The sequence below is a fragment of the Epinephelus lanceolatus genome, chromosome 12 (genome assembly GCF_041903045.1).
Source record: "Epinephelus lanceolatus isolate andai-2023 chromosome 12, ASM4190304v1, whole genome shotgun sequence".
NCBI classification, from domain to species: domain Eukaryota; kingdom Metazoa; phylum Chordata; class Actinopteri; order Perciformes; family Serranidae; genus Epinephelus; species Epinephelus lanceolatus.
In genome coordinates, this window is record NC_135745.1 from 31,507,167 (window position 1) to 31,523,564 (window position 16,398).

General features: G+C 39.9%; 1 protein-coding gene and 1 long non-coding RNA gene across 3 annotated transcripts; both read right to left on the bottom strand.

The window, feature by feature from the left end:
* Positions 1–1,609: 1,609 nt before the first annotated feature.
* On the bottom strand, positions 1,610–4,716 carry LOC144465004 (uncharacterized). Its single transcript, XR_013492403.1, has 3 exons — positions 2,959–4,716; positions 1,977–2,110; positions 1,610–1,689 (listed from the first exon to the last, which is right to left on the bottom strand). It is a non-coding gene; the product is annotated as an uncharacterized LOC144465004 (long non-coding RNA).
* A 1,406-nt stretch (positions 4,717–6,122) lies between these two features.
* LOC117271477 (spindlin-Z-like) lies at positions 6,123–16,012 on the bottom strand. 2 transcript variants are annotated; one of them, XM_033649643.2, is made up of 5 exons: positions 15,894–16,012; positions 15,194–15,235; positions 13,060–13,319; positions 10,123–10,356; positions 6,123–7,350 (listed from the first exon to the last, which is right to left on the bottom strand). In XM_033649643.2, exons 2-5 carry the CDS (start codon positions 15,211–15,213, stop codon positions 7,145–7,147), a joined length of 720 nt encoding a protein of 239 aa, XP_033505534.1. In that variant the 5' UTR covers positions 15,214–15,235; positions 15,894–16,012; the 3' UTR covers positions 6,123–7,144. The 2 variants fall into 2 exon arrangements, with proteins under 2 accessions (XP_033505534.1, XP_033505535.1); XM_033649644.2 differs by lacking the exon at positions 15,894–16,012 and adding an exon at positions 15,368–15,459.
* Positions 16,013–16,398: the final 386 nt, after the last annotated feature.

A 16,398-nucleotide genomic window follows, 5' to 3' on the forward strand; every position in this document is an offset into this window, starting at 1 on the left:
TTCTCACTGAAGGCATCAAAACTATGAATGAACACATGTGGAGTTATGTACTTAACAAAAAAAGGTGAAATAACTGAAAACATGTTTTATATTCTAGTTTCTTCAAAATAGCCACCCTTTGCTCTGATTACTGCTTTGCACACTCTTGGCATCTCTCCATGAGCTTCAAGAGGTAGTCACCTGAAATGGTTTTCCAACAGTCTTGAAGGAGTTCCCAGAGGTGTTTAGCACTTGTTGGCCCCTTTGCCTTCACTCTGCGGTCCAGCTCACCCCAAACCATCTCGATTGGGTTCAGGTCCGGTGACTGTGGAGGCCAGGTCATCTGCCGCAGCACTCCATCACTCTCCTTCTTGGTCAAATAGCCCTTACACAGCCTGGAGGTGTGTTTGGGGTCATTGTCCTGTTGAAAAATAAATGATCGTCCAACTAAACGCAAACCGGATGGGATGGCATGTCGCTGCAGGATGCTGTGGTAGCCATGCTGGTTCAGTGTGCCTTCAATTTTGAATAAATCCCCAACAGTGTCACCAGCAAAACACCCCCACACCATCACACCTCCTCCTCCATGCTTCACAGTGGGAACCAGGCATGTGGAATCCATCCGTTCACCTTTTCTGCGTCTCACAAAGACACGGCAGTTGGAACCAAAGATCTCAAATTTGGACTCATCAGACCAAAGCACAGATTTCCACTGGTCTAATGTCCATTCCTTGTGTTTCTTGGCCCAAACAAATCTCTTCTGCTTGTTGCCTCTCCTTAGCAGTGGTTTCCTAGCAGCTATTTGACCATGAAGGCCTGATTGGCGCAGTCTCCTCTTAACAGTTGTTCTAGAGATGGGTCTGCTGCTAGAACTCTGTGTGGCATTCATCTGGTCTCTGATCTGAGCTGCTGTTAACTTGCGATTTCTGAGGCTGGTGACTCGGATGAACTTATCCTCAGAAGCAGAGGTGACTCTTGGTCTTCCTTTCCTGGGTCGGTCCTCATGTGTGCCAGTTTCGTTGTAGCGCTTGATGGTTTTTGCGACTCCACTTGGGGATACATTTAAAGTTTTTGCAATTTTCCGGACTGACTGACCTTCATTTCTTAAAGTAATGATGGCCACTGGTTTTTCTTTAGTTAGCTGATTGGTTCTTGCCATAATATGAATTTTAACAGTTGTCCAATAGGGCTGTCGGCTGTGTATTAACCTGACTTCTGCACAACACAACTGATGGTCCCAACCCCATTGATAAAGCAAGAAATTCCACTAATTAACCCTGATAAGGCACACTTGTGAAGTGGAAACCATTTCAGGTGACTACCTCTTGAAGCTCATGGAGAGAATGCCAAGAGTGTGCAAAGCAGTAATCAGAGCAAAGGGTGGCTATTTTGAAGAAACTAGAATATAAAACATGTTTTCAGTTATTTCACCTTTTTTTGTTAAGTACATAACTCCACATGTGTTCATTCATAGTTTTGATGCCTTCAGTGAGAATCTACAATGTAAATAGTCATGAAAATAAAGACAACGCATTGAATGAGAAGGTGTGTCCAAACTTTTGGCCTGTACTGTATATATATATATATATATGTGCGTATTCATACAGATATACAAACAGAGATTCCTCACCTTGTAGTTAGATGATTAAAGGGATCAAAGGGAACAAACATGTTGCTGTCCAGTCTTTTGGACCCCAGCACTTCTGCCATCTGCAGGACGGGAACAAAATCACACATTGCAGCCATAACAAGTCACATATGGTGTTTTATTCATCCTGTTTTGCCTGAATTACTGACCTTGTGAGACGAGATGGATTCACAGTCAAAGATACATGAGTTTATGTTTATTGAGTCTGAACAATGAAAGCAGTTGCCAAGAGTCCAGACAGATGGTTTCATGAAAGAAAGAGAAAAGCTAGAAAAATAGTGATGGATGTGTAAAAGGAAGTGCACAACAGGTGACAAATTGCATCAGACACGTTCTCAAGAGCATAGACCTTGTGTAATGCATGTACTCCCTCCTCGTTGTTATTACTATCTGGGCACCCAGCCTGGTGTGATGGTATGCCAACTGTTCCCCCGCTGTCTGTACTGGCACCCATCACCAGCACCCTGGCACCTCGGAGGGACTCTGGGGGAGGGAGAGGCAGTCAGCAGTCAGCATGTGGCTATATGTGTGGTCAGGAGGAGCAGGAATCAGGAGAGAACGTGTCTGCATCATCAAAGCAGGGCTGACATTTGATGAGCTGTCACTGATCAACCCTGTTATCAGACATAAGCTCCACCTCATGGCAGATTGTGCTTGGCAATAAATAATTACAAATACCAAAGCAGGGTCACCTCTAATATCTTTTTGTTGATGATAAATGATTTACAATACCACAGGACAAATTAACTGCTGTTTGCAGAAAATAGGGGGAAGATATTCACAATGAAACGGAGGGCTTTTCCATGGTCAGTGTGTGCAGCATCTTGACTGTGACACACATCGCTCATTTATATATGTATTGTAATCAAATAACGTTAAGTGTGCCTTTTTAAAGGTTTAATGTGTTGTTGTCCGTTGTTAACGGATAACAATACATAAAAATGCGGGCCTACAGGTTCAGAGGCCCAAAGTATCAGGGGTCCCACCTGGCCTTTACCTACAAAATATCACTTAAGTTCAAAGTTAAAAGAGACTGAAAATGACAAAGACATACAAAGAAACTGTAAGGAGACACAAAATAACCAGAAGAAAGACACAAAATTACCTCACAGAGACACAAAACAACCACAAGGACACTTAAAAGGACCACAAAGACACACAAATTACTAAAATTGACACATTACCTCATAGTGTACACAAAAATACTACAAAAAAGACAAAAAATGACTACATAGAGACACTAAACAACCAAAAAGGGCACAAAATTACCTAAAAGAAACACAAAATTGCCTTAAATTGACACACAGTGGTGCGGTGGTCAGCATTGTCACCTCACAGTAGAATGGCTCCTGGGTCGAACCTGGGGTGGAGAGTTCATCTCTAGCGTGGGGGAACCCTTCTTAGAGGAGTTTGCATGTTATCCCCGTGTCAGCGTGAGTTTCCTCCAGGTACTCCGGCTTCCTCCCACAGTCCAAACACATGCAGGTTAATTGGTGACTCTAAACTGTCCATAGGTGTGAATGTGAGTGTGAATGATTGTCTGTCTCTATGTGTCAGCCCTGTGATAGACTGGCGACCTGTCCAGGGTGTACCCCACCTGTTGCCCAGTGTCAGCTGGGATAGGCTCCAGCCCCCCCACGACCCAGAAAATGAATGAAGGAATGAATAACACAAAACACCCACAAGGTCAAGCACAACCACAAGGAGACATAAAATGATTACATAGAGACACAAAACACCCACAAGGGCAAATAAAATGACTACCAGGACACACTGAACAACCAAAAAGTCACAAAATTCCCTAAAAGAAACACAAAACTGCCTTAAATTGACACAAAACAACCACAAGGAGACATAAAATGACTGCAAAGACAGACTCAACAACCACAAAAGTAACAAAATTACCTAAAAGAAACACAAAACTCCCCAAATAGACTAAATTACTTTGAAGAGAGACAAAATGACCTCAAAAAGCCACAAAACGAATACAAAGAGACACAAAACCTGTCTGTCTTGCAGCTATGTAGGAAAGGTGGTGGGGCCTTTTGCATATCTGTGCCCAGGAGTTCAATGTCTCTTAATCCGTCCATGCTGTTTCTGTTTTAATGCATTTCATAACTGTCATTACACCTGCCCAGGTGCTGCAGGTGGAAATTAGCCAAGATGGCTAAACTAAAACATGTACAGAAATGTCTATTAATGTGCACTATCACTGTAACTTTAAACTGTATGAATAAATAAATATGGGGCAGGAGCAAGAATTATGAAGTAATCAGTACTGATTATGACCATGTTTAGCTTATATAGTGTGTCTGCTGCTGTGTAACTAAACAGACATTTAGATGATTCTGACACTAAATTATCAGCTGTGTAAGTTAATAGTTTCTGCTCCCCTGATTTCATTGGCCTTTAAATACAGAAGCTAATCAGACATCTCATTAAAATAGGCTGCAAAAAAAGTGAAGTACCAGAACAAGAGGGGAAGTGTTGAGTCAAACTTTCATCCCAAACTTAAAAAGCATGGCACATATCACTAATAAACTGTGTTTTCCTTCTGTTAGGCTTTTTGTTTCGTGTGTCATTGTCTGTGTTTGAATAATATTATCTTGGTTATATTGTTGCTGAGCCCCTAAAAACAAATTTAACAGATTTTCCCAAATGCTAAAGTGTAAAATTCAGAAACTGGAAATTTAGTAAGCTAAATAAGACCTTCTGAGTAAGTTTCTGACGTGGTCAAAGTAATCCATCCACCACAACCAGGCCACCAGCATGAAAAGAAATAACAAACCTCTCATACAATAAACAAGCTCTTGTCCAGTGTCTTTTCTTATTCTGTAGGTGCAAACATTAAGCTGCACTGCATGCTGGAGCCTGGCATGTGTCTTGAGGGAAGGTTGATTGAACTATTCCTCAGCAGATGAAGGTGCTTTTTACACTCAGAAACAGACACACCTAAGCTTCAGGAGTAATCTGATTTATGCCAGTGAGATTTTTCTGGCAACAACAAAAGTAGGCTGTAAAATATGCCTCATATTGTGCTTTGAGATTTTTGTACTGTGATGTTTTTATTGTTTATAATATAAGTTGACTTAAAGGGAAGGCTCAGCCCGAAATCAAAATGTTTCCTCTTACCTGTAGTGCTGTTTATCAGTCTAGGTTTTTTTGGTGTGAGCTGCTGAATATTGGAGATATCGACCGTAAAGATGTCTACCTTCTCTCCAGTATAATGGAACTAGATGGCACTTGGCTTGTGGTGCTCAAAGCGCCAAAAAATACATTTTAAAAAACTCAACAGCAGTGTCTCTTTCCAGAAATCATGACCCAGTTCCTCAAGATAATCCACAGACCTTGTTGTGAGCAGTTTCATGTAGGAACTATTTTCTTTCTACCAAACTACAACCACCAACTGTATCATTCCACAGAATGAAGCATGCATCCACAGGAAGCCAGTAATGTTTACACTAGCACTGTCATGACCACAAGTCTCTCGTCCATGAGTTGATGGCGATTTCTGCTGTTGGCAGGTGTGGTTTGGCCTGCATTCTCTCCAATATAATGGAACTAGATGGCTCTAGTTCATCATTAATGGTGCCCCCCTCAGCTCAGCTGAGGGGGGCACCATTAATGGTTATATCTTGTGCTGTCATGAGTACGAGCCTTTCATCCATGAGTAGATGCACTCTTCCTTCCTTCAATACAGTTGGCAGGTGTAGTTTGGTAAAGAGAAAATAGTTCCTACATGAAACTGCTCACAACAAGGTCTGTGGATTATCTTGAGGAACAACATCATGATTTCTGTAGAGACATTGCTGTTGAGTTTTTCACATGTATATTTTCGCACTTTGAGTACCATCTAGTTCCATTATACTGGAGAGAAGGCAGACATCTCTACGGCCGATATCTTCAGCACTCTGCAGCTCACAGCAAAACAATCTGGACGGATAAATATCACTACAGGTAAGAGGAAAAATATGTATATTTGAACTGGGGGTGAACTGTCTCTTTAAATATGTGTTAATCTATCTGACTGTTGCATGTGAAAGATGAAGATGGGTGCTTTGGATAAAATAGCTCTGAATTCAAGCAACGCTCCTGACGAAACGTGCGTAGAGTATCCATTCATTGTTCTCAAGTGTTCACTGTATTCAGAGAGTTCGAGGACACACGTCTCTCCGCTCAAATAATTGTATGAAGAGGGGAGTTTTACATTCAGTTACATGGCCAATATGCACATAGGGCTTACATTTAATTCTATTATTCACATTCTATTCAATTGTGCCACTATATCACTAATATATACAGTAGATACAATACACAGATAGGAATACTGAAGGTCGTACGAGCAGAGCCTTGGATTATGAATTATATCTGAAAGTGCAGAATGCCATGAAGTAAGTAGGCACTATGGGATCATCTCAGACTGAACAACCACGGTGGAAAAATATATAAATTCACACAAACGACCCAAATATCAACCGCAACACCAAGAAAATAATTTTCAAGCAGCTTTGTTTTACGTTCATAAAAATGTCTCCGATTATATTTACAGAACAAAACATATGTAGGGTCACAATGAACAATATTTTGAGGCCTGAATATGTCATATCACATCATTCATTTTTTTTTAGCAAATAATAAAGACTTCATCCCAAAATACTAAACAATGTTGGTAGCCAATTTTGAACTACATAAATAGTGTGTAGCACAAACACCGCTGAAAAAACTTGACATCAACATCAGAAATTTTCATATATTATCATAATGTAGAAAACTTGCAGTTTACATTTTGAAACAGAAATATGATACATGACTTCTATTTTTTTTTTAAAAGAATGATCTGTGATTTATACCCATGATGTGAGACGGTCAGATCTCGTCGATGCCTAAACACTTCAACTGAAATGGTGGTTCACTGTGATGGTAAAATGAGAACACTGGTCAAATGAATATCACTTCTATATTCAACAGACACATATAAAACACAGAAGACAAGTTTTGCCAAAATGTTACCAGCAACACAGCCAGATATTCCAGATGAAATAAATAGCACAGGCATATAAAAGTGAAATGAAATACAAGTAAAACACAGAGGTATAGGTAAGAAAGCTGAATTAGTGTCAGTTTGATGTGTTGCTTACAAAAAGTATGAATTTGGAGTTTGAAAGTTGCACTATACAATTGTGATTCGACCGAAACAAATGTCTAGCTCCATTTCATCTGCTGGGCTATACACATGGTCTCAGACCTGCTTTATGTACACAGAAGAGGACCCAATAGTCATACATTAAGGTCAACTGAAAAATTAAGAATCAAAAACCAAGATGTCTCATGAGGTGAGAATGAAAGAAGCCAAGAGGCCCAAAAAATTCAAACAAACAAAAAAAAAAGACAGGGCTTTTGATCTTCGGCACATCACCTCCTGCTGGAGGAAAACTGAAATCCCTAACACTTTCACAGGTAACGACTGGTCGGGTCAGAGATGAGCCGTCAGCTGAAGATGAGACCAAACAGTCAGTACTAGGTGGTCTTCACCAGATCATAGACGTGGATGTGGACGTCATCGTCATATTTGATGTAGTATACCGTGGGCTTAGCCGGGACCTGATAAATGACCAAGCCCGTCCTCTTCAGGCCATTATCTGTGACGTACTCCACCTGTTTACCCACGAGGCTCTCTGGCTCCTCACCTGGCTTCCTGTCCGCTGGCAGCAGGTGTTTGTTCTCTGGATGACGGACAGATAAACAACAGCCACATAAGTTAGTTGTTCATAATATAAGTTGGAATTTATAAAATAAGAACAGTATAACAGGAGCAAGCAATTTATTCTTTTATTATTTTTAAAGGAATATTAACACCCTGTGTTACGGTGAATTCATAAAGAAAAATGTTCTTCTCGCATGCCTCCATGTTGCACAAAGAATCCACTTACAGAGAAAATTCTTGATGAATTAAAGTAAAGGGGGGACTGCGTTTAACAACAGCAAAACTATATTAAAACATCTGTATATGAACTCCCACACAACTTGTGTGGTATAATCCAAGTCTCATTTATCCAGTCATATGCTCAGTACTTTCCAAAGACATGCATTTTCACTAAAACCTTACATTCCAAAACATTTTGGCATGACGTCTTGTGCGCCTGGGCAAGCGAGTGGGTTTTAACTCTGTTCAGTGGAATGCACAAGCTTAAATGCATGCACCTGTGTGGGCACGCTACTTGTACGTGCAAGTGTTTTAAACAGTAAAGTTTTTGCAAAAATGTTTGGAGTTTGGAAAGTACTGATCTTCCAACTGGATAAATGAGACTTGGATTATACAACACAAGTTATGTGAGTTTCTAAACAGATGTTTTGATATAGTTTTGCTGTTGTTTAACGCGGCACCCTTTTGTTCCAATTCATCATGAAATTTCTCTGTTTTGGGATTCTTCGTTGAACATGGAGGCACGAGAGAAAGAAAGAAAGTTTTCTTCAAAAGTTCAGTACCAGGTACTAAAGAACACCTACTTGTGTTCTAGTCTGCTGTTAAATGCCAAAGGAAGAACGCTTTCCAGGATGGAAGAAGAACAAGTGGAAGACAGCCAATTTTTTAACTCTTTGCAACAGAGGTGCCACATATTTTTACTGTGCTACAAATACCAGCAGTGTGACGAGGCGCTGAGCGCTGCACTTTTGGCTTTTTTTTTCCTGGTCACTGAGAGTTTAAAAATGTTCAATCTTGGATAAAACGTTGCACTTGTCACTGTCTCTGCCACATTTTTCCCAGTTGTCCAAACACAGTGGAGGAGGGGCGACAAATAGCCTACTACAAAAAAACAAAACAAAACAACCGTCACATCTTACAGGCACAAGTACCGAATAGGGATGGGCAATATGGCCCTAAAATAATATCCCAATAATTCAGGGTATTTTTGTGATAACGATATTCTTGACGATATGAAAAATTAGTTAAAAAAAAAAAAAGTTAAAAAAAAAAAAATCTAATCATTAATATAAGAATAGAACTGCAGCAAAATTAGTGATATAGTTTCAGTTTGCCTTCAAATATTCAGTAAAAACTGAACTAAAATGATCTCATTTCTTCAGTTTGTGAACAACAACTAACTCAGATTCAGATTCTGTATACAATATTAATAGTTCAACAAAATAAAATCTACCACAAATTACACATTTAAACAGTTCCCAAGTAGAAAAAATGTCCCCTGGGATCTATATATATATATATACATATATATATATATATATATATATATATATATATATATATATATATATATATGTATATATGTATATAAATTTCGATTTCATTCTCTTTTAATAAAATCCTAAATGACTGAGTTGTTTTTTTTGCTCTGCCATTTCTCCTCTTATCATCACGCTGTAACCTGTGACGGGCTGTTATGCTATGATAATTGCACATTAACATATATGTAGCTTTTTGTTGAGCCACAAGGTTTACGACCAAATCACTTGACGACACTGACACCAACTCCTGTGTGCGCACGGCGAGAGAGGAGAGGGAGAGACACTGTGCTGCTTCCAGAGGAGCCGCTGAATGAGTTCCCTCTGCAGGGAGGGTAACTCACTGTAACTCATTAAAAGAGTCTGAGAAGTCTGGGGCTGTTCATAAAACATTCAGGACTCCACACTACTGAAGCTGCTCCACTTTTTGGAACCACTGGTCTGTGATAATTTCACTTTCAGCCATGTTTGTTGTTGTCATGGGTAACAGTGTGATGTCAATATGTTAACAAATCGATTTTTTTTTCATATCATTTCATTAAAAATCATACCAGTATCATCGTCAACGCTATGATATGGCACACCCTGAACAACAACAATGGAGGAGAAATATGTTAATATACTGTAGGTTATATTTACCAAAATCATGACGCACATAGACTACTTTGCTTTCAAGGGAGATCATCAGGGGTTAGAAGAGTATATTGAAGCACTAATTTATTGTTAGTTTTGTCCCCCTATGGCATCAAATTGGGTATCGACTACTAAATTTCTGGTATCCCGACATGCACAATTTAATGTAACACAGGGTGAATAATTAATATACAAAGATCATTTCCTCTAAGTGTTCCTCTAAGCAGCCAAAGTTTAAACATTTGCCAAAAACCCTGCAAGGTTAAGACAGTAAATCATCAACAATTTGAAGCTGAACTTTGTCTCCTACTAAACATGTTTGCAACAGTTTATTTATTTACTTCTCCTTGTCTCCTTTAATTAGTTACAGATAACATTGTCTCTTCATGGTAAGACATGAGTGTCCACAACAGGACAGACTCTCTTACTATTAAATCAAGCAAAAACTCTGCACAAAATGTTCAGAAAAAAAAAAGAAGGCGGAATAGAGATTGGAGTGTTTTATAATTCTGAGTATGTAAATTTGTCCTGCTCTCTTCCTCCCACCTTTCCAGGAGCATCTGAAATATGAAACACTGACAGTTTTATGCACACAAACAGTAAAGCTCTCTTTACTGTACCTGATTCAGGCAGGACACGTAGATCTCCGTCCTTATAGTCGTCCCATAGCTGGTACATGTACAGCACCGGGTCCTTCTCGTAGGTGATATAGTACCAGTGGGTCATGATGGGGGCTCGGGACAGCACCATGCCCCGCCACTCGTTCTTCTCACCATCCTCCTTCTCAAACAGATGCTCCACAGCCCGGCCCACCAGATCCTCCGCCCCGGGAGGCACCTTGATTTTATTGTTTACTGCGGGAAGAAGACACTTTGATAAGTTAACTTGTAAACTTTATAGATCCCAAAGTAGGACATTAAAATATTATTATATTATGAAATGTTTTAGATTGACCAGAACAAAAATGATTGACAATCAGACACTCGCTTCGAATGTTATCAGCCCATGAAACGGCTGTTATCTGTTGTCATCCGGAGCACACATTTAAGGTGGTACGGCTGTATTTTACTTTCTATATTTACGTTTATGTCAGCTGGCAAACTCTAGTCCCTGTAGTGATTTTAATGGGAGCAAAGGAGGACGACAGGTGACGTAGTGTAAAGAGGAACAAAGTCTGCATAGGGAGGAGGTCAGGGTGGATGAATGAGTCAAACAAACACAGGATTTTCACCCAGGAGACCGCTGTTCACGCCCCATGTGAAACCAATAACACAGACAGTGTGCCAAAATGGATAAAACAAAACACAAGGGAGGTGCGGGAGAAATTGCACGTCAGAAAAATACTGTTATCTGGGATTTTTCACACTCGTTTTGTAACTTGCTGGCTGCTCAGAGTAACTCAGTCGCTTTCTCTCTTCTCTGGTCGTGAGCAGGCAGGCAGGCAGGAGAGAGTTACTATGGTTACACAAATCGGCGTATGTAAAGTCAGACAACAAATGTGATAGTCTTTGTAATATGGATGTTGTCATGCCTGTTAAAATAAATGCAGGTCTGTGTTTGTGCTGGGGGGCTGAGGAGCGACACAAGTTAGAGCAGGATGAGTAGAGTCTAGTGTTATATATAAGACACACACACACAAACACACACACACACACACACACACACATATATATATGGCTTTCCACCATAAATAGATGCAGAAAAGGCCCAAATTGGTGCAGCAAAATCCACCAGACTGCCAGAAATTAAGTGCTCAATGCTCAAAAAGAGCCCCAGAACCCCTCTTTAATATGTGTCCTCTCAAATGTTGAAAGAAACCTATACCTTTGTATCATTTTATATAAATATAAAATTTAAGTCATATAAATATGACTTAAATTTGTGTGATCGATTGTTGTGGGTCTGGGCCAAATGCAAGGGCAAACATTTTGCTCCAGTCCACCCATTGTTGCTATTTAATTAAAGTTGATTTGATCCAATTTTTTATTCATAAACTTTTCATTTCACAAACAGAACAAACGGCAGTCTTCCTGTAAATGAATACTTTTTTGCTGCTCTAAAACAGCAGCCTACACAGCAAGCTGCACTGTGCCGCCACTGGCATCTACTGTTTTAGGGGCTGTACTCATGCTGCGTCTTTAACTGCCTGGAAAATGCAAGGTCGGGTGCTGGGTGCTACTCTTGTGCCTATTCTTTGCCAACATTAAAGGGCGCAGAGGCAGGTTACGTCTGAGGTTGCTGAGCGACCATAACCAGCTCTGTATCATAACCTTCTTGCCAGAAATCCTGAGTGCGTAGCTGATCTGCTTCCAGGCATTGTTTTCCAAGTGTGTATTAGGCCAAAAATATTGTCCGTGGGACAGATGTAAAGCTCTAGTTAACTCTGCACTCAAATAAACTTCTCGTTCATATTTACCACAGACTGATATTTTTTGGAAGAAGGGAAGAATAACTGCCGGCTGTGATTGGTTGTTCCCCCTCACATGGCATGTGGTGCGCGCTGCTTATGTCAGGGCGCAGCCATCGCACTCTGAAAAACAGGTGCTTGGGAACACATGCACCCCACAACAGTGTCTCTCCAGTATTTGAGCACACCTGATGCACCTTTATATTGAAAACAATTCATTTGAGGGCACAAAACACGCAGTACGTGTACAACTTCTTAGAGCAGCAAAGAAGAGGAATTAATTAATAGTAAATTCAGTAACGTTAGCCATTAGCAAATATTGTCATATTAAATAATTTTAAAATTCTATACCATTCATGTCCTGTATGTATTTAGTTATGTTAGTCGTATACAGGTGTTAACTTTTCTTAACGCAATGTTATCGGATCGATACTTATAGTATTGGCCAATGCGCAAGTTCAGGAATGGTAATCAGTATTAGGATGTGAAAAAATGCATCAGAACATCTGAACCCTAAACCTAAGAAAACCACAACTGTGCCACAGCATTGGATATGCACCTTCTGGTCTGGTTTGCCCTGTCTAAAGCATTGTAATGACAGTGATAACACCTGATGACAGCCATTTAATTGGCTGATAACATTCAAAAGGGGTGGTATCAGATTTAACTTCTTCTTCTCACTAAACAAACTCCAGTATCAACTGGACTGAAGTGTTCACACTGTTAATGCTTTCATTCCAAGAGTTAACCCCTCCAATTCTTAGATTATGATTGTTTATTTGCCTGTTTTCTACAAGCCATTCATTCATACCTAGGCACTAAATCACTGATAAGTTTCATTATTCTGTCAGCCACAAACAAAAGAACAGGACAGTTAGCATTAGCAACCATAGTCACCACACTGGAAGAGAATGAGGAAAACATCAACTCAAGCTTGACACAGAAAATCCTGAGAAAAGGCAAAGTGATCCCTGGGGTACTGAGAATAAATGACCTGAGTAGTTACCATACATGAGGCGACGTAGACGACGGAACAGTTGGCTTTCGTCGCCGCTAGTTCTTTGATGTTGGTTTGGTGTGTTCGCACCTTAAACTTCACTGCTGACAATACGCAGACCCAAGTAAACCAAAAAGACGTTGTCACACTCACCAACTTTCTCTGTCAACACCTGTAGGTTCGACACCCGGCTGTCTTTGAAGAGCTCGATGCCGTACACACAGTCAAAGCCGTCGTATTTGACCATGTAGAGGGAGCTGTTCACAGTTAGGCGCTCCAGAACGGTGCCTTTCCACTTGGTCACGTTGCCCTTCTCCCTCCAGGTGTGCTGAATCCTGCGGCCAAGCAGGTTGTCAGGGTCTGGGCTCAGGGTTGACGCTGAGCTCTCACTCAGCTCTCCACTGCTACGCTTCCTGTTATCATGAAGTGAATAAGATTCACATTAGTGTTAATATATCAGTTGTAAATCTGAAGTGTGATGAGCATTTTGGGTGCTTTATGAGCTATTTGTTCAATATTAGTGTTGGATTTCGTTTTGACAGAGGAGGTATATTAGTTATGAAATGAACTGGTGCTACGCCTTTATCAAACATCCTGCTGTCACAAACAGTGAGGACTCAAGTCTATTGAAATGTTACACATGCACACAAGGGCGTAACCCTGTTATTTATTAATACTACCAAGTGTTACACTATCAGGGGACAGGTTCCTCTTCTTCAAAAGTGCTACATCTTGAGCAATGTCTGTCGTGTTTAGTCATTTTCACACTGATGAAAGCCTACTGCCTCTAAACATGCCATTGCTAACATGACATAGCAGGGTAACTTCACCAAGTGTTTGCAAATATGGTGCAGGGGGGAGCTTTATGAAGCTGTGAAGCTTTATCTGAGCCAACAGCACTGTAATATGACAGCAAAAATACATTCATTAATCCATTAGTCAGCTCAGACTCATTTGACTTATATATAGTATTTGTAGTGCTTATGACGTGGCAATGCCTTAAACCCCACAGATGTTTGGCAGATTCTAGCTAGCATTACAGCTCAGCCGATGAGGACGCCATTAATGTGTACAACTCACGCTGAGTAGATTAGGGCTGTAAATTTAACCAAAATATTATCATAACTGCAATACAATATTCAAATGCAGGAGCTGCAATTTTTTGATAAAAGTAAAATGTGTCATAACATACCATTATAAATGAGGCACTGTGGTGCTAAAGAGATGCTCCGGCCTACAAATTATATTCCAAATAAAGGGAACATGCCTGTTCGGTACCAGGGTTGGGGGGAAAAAAAGTCGGTATAGCATAGTATAGCAATATTTTTCTGTGGCAATATTGTAGTATTGTTTTTTTTAATTATATAAATTATTAATATTACAAATACAAATGAAACTTTAATAAAATAATCAATTACTTTTCAGGCCACCAGATACATTTTACTGCTGCAAAAAAAATGGCTGAAGTGACATGAACAAACTGAAAACTTTACTTATTCGATAAAACAGATGTTGAAGTTTTCCTTTAGGGACATACTTTGCAGGTGAAAAAGGTAATATATATAGCAATATACTGTATCGTAACACTTAGCATATCACAACTTATTTAAACGCACAATAATATTGTATCGTGACTTAAGTATAATGATAATATCGTATCGTGGATCCTCTGCTGATTCCCATCCCTATTTGGCACGGACGGCAAAAGTCACATTTTTGGGGTGAAAATGAAACGCAAAAATTATCGCTATCGCAATAGCTATTATGATAATCGAAGAATAACTTTTTTTTTTTACTCTACTAGAGTAGATGCACGCTTCCTTCTGTGTGGTGGAAAGAAAATAGTTCCTACATGAATTGGCTCACAACAAGGTCTGTGGATTATTTTGAGTAACCGGGTCATGATTTCTGGAAAGAGACACTGCAGCTGAGTTGTTCAAATGTATTTTTTCAGCACTTTGAGCACCACAAGCTGAAATCTCTACGGCCAATATCTCCCAACACCTCGGCAACTCACAGCAGAACAATCTTAAATGACAAATAGCACCACAAGTAAAAGGAAAAATATGTTTTTATTTTTATATGTATATTTGGGGATGAACTGTCCCTTTAAAGCCACTTGGCTGCAGTTGAGTGTATTGGGAATACTGGAAACACTGGGATTGAAGTTGTCAATAAAAGTTACAAGGCTTAAAGGGTGTTGCTGTGCTATTTTTGGTGCATAGAGCAGAGCATGTCATACACTGTGATATATCAGAGTCAGAGGAGTTTCACAAGAGTTTCCTACCTGCCCCGTTTCTTTGACATGTTTCCATAAATTCACACAACCCTGTGAGACACAAGACAGTTCAGTTAGTGACGCTTACATTCTTCATTACCCTAATATCTTAAACTTATGTCAATTTAAAGTGTTTTTGAGAGTTAATGTGCGGCAGGCGACTTGTTCTAGAGGTCTACTAACCCGAGCTCAGTCAACCACAGCCAAGCAAATGAGCCCACAGACCCCGCATTACCGGATGTAAACAACGTAACCGCGACCAGCTAATGCTAATGCTAACTAACGTAGCTCAGCGCTAACAGGCACTACAGGTTATATATTTATACAGCTAACCTGACAGCTAATAAATGTGTAACTTCACCGACACTCGCTGGTTAAATATCGAAGTGTCGAGTGCCGTCAGGAACATTTATCTACGGTGTGTCTAAATTAGGAAACAGCTAGGTAGCCTTAACCTTAGTGAATCCTCTCAGTCACTGTTTATCTCTAAATAAGTAACATTACTGAGAATTTGGCTTCTGCATTTCTACACATAGGCGAGCTGAACAAAAGGAAATGCATCGCCATGTAAGCGCTGATTTTGCACACTGCTTGTAGCTACAGGACTAACAGACAAAACAAGGACTGACTGGAGGAAATTAACTGACATTTTTAATCCCGTCGACGAGTTCAAGAGGCGCGAGCCGGCAAAATAAGCTGTTTGCCCTACCTGATCAATAATTTCACATGTGTTTGTCTTTGCAGAGCAGATTCCACCACCTAACTAACGTAGGCAAGACACACGGAAACGACCCTAATTTGTGGACTACAACTACCAGTAAAAACGGGCAGCTCGCAAAGCTTTCTGGGACTTGAAGTCAGACTCAATTACTTCCTTTTGATCGAGTACAACTGCGTATAACGTCGGAACTGAGTGAAATTAGCGATTAACATTACAGCTAGCTAACATTATAGTTAGCCAGTTAGATATTCATATTGTTAATATTTTATTCTCCTTTAGATGTTTAGGATATGAACATGCTAAAAATGTCCCGAGACTACATTTCCCATCATTCACCAGAGATCAAGCCCACATTTTTCTTCCTCTCGTTGACTGCTGCACATTTTCAAGACATCGCTTTCCTCCACATTAAGTAAGTATTAATTACATTCATAAACTGAGCTCGATTTAATAATCATTTTTAGACTTTATTTGTCATTTTTTAGGAAGGCTA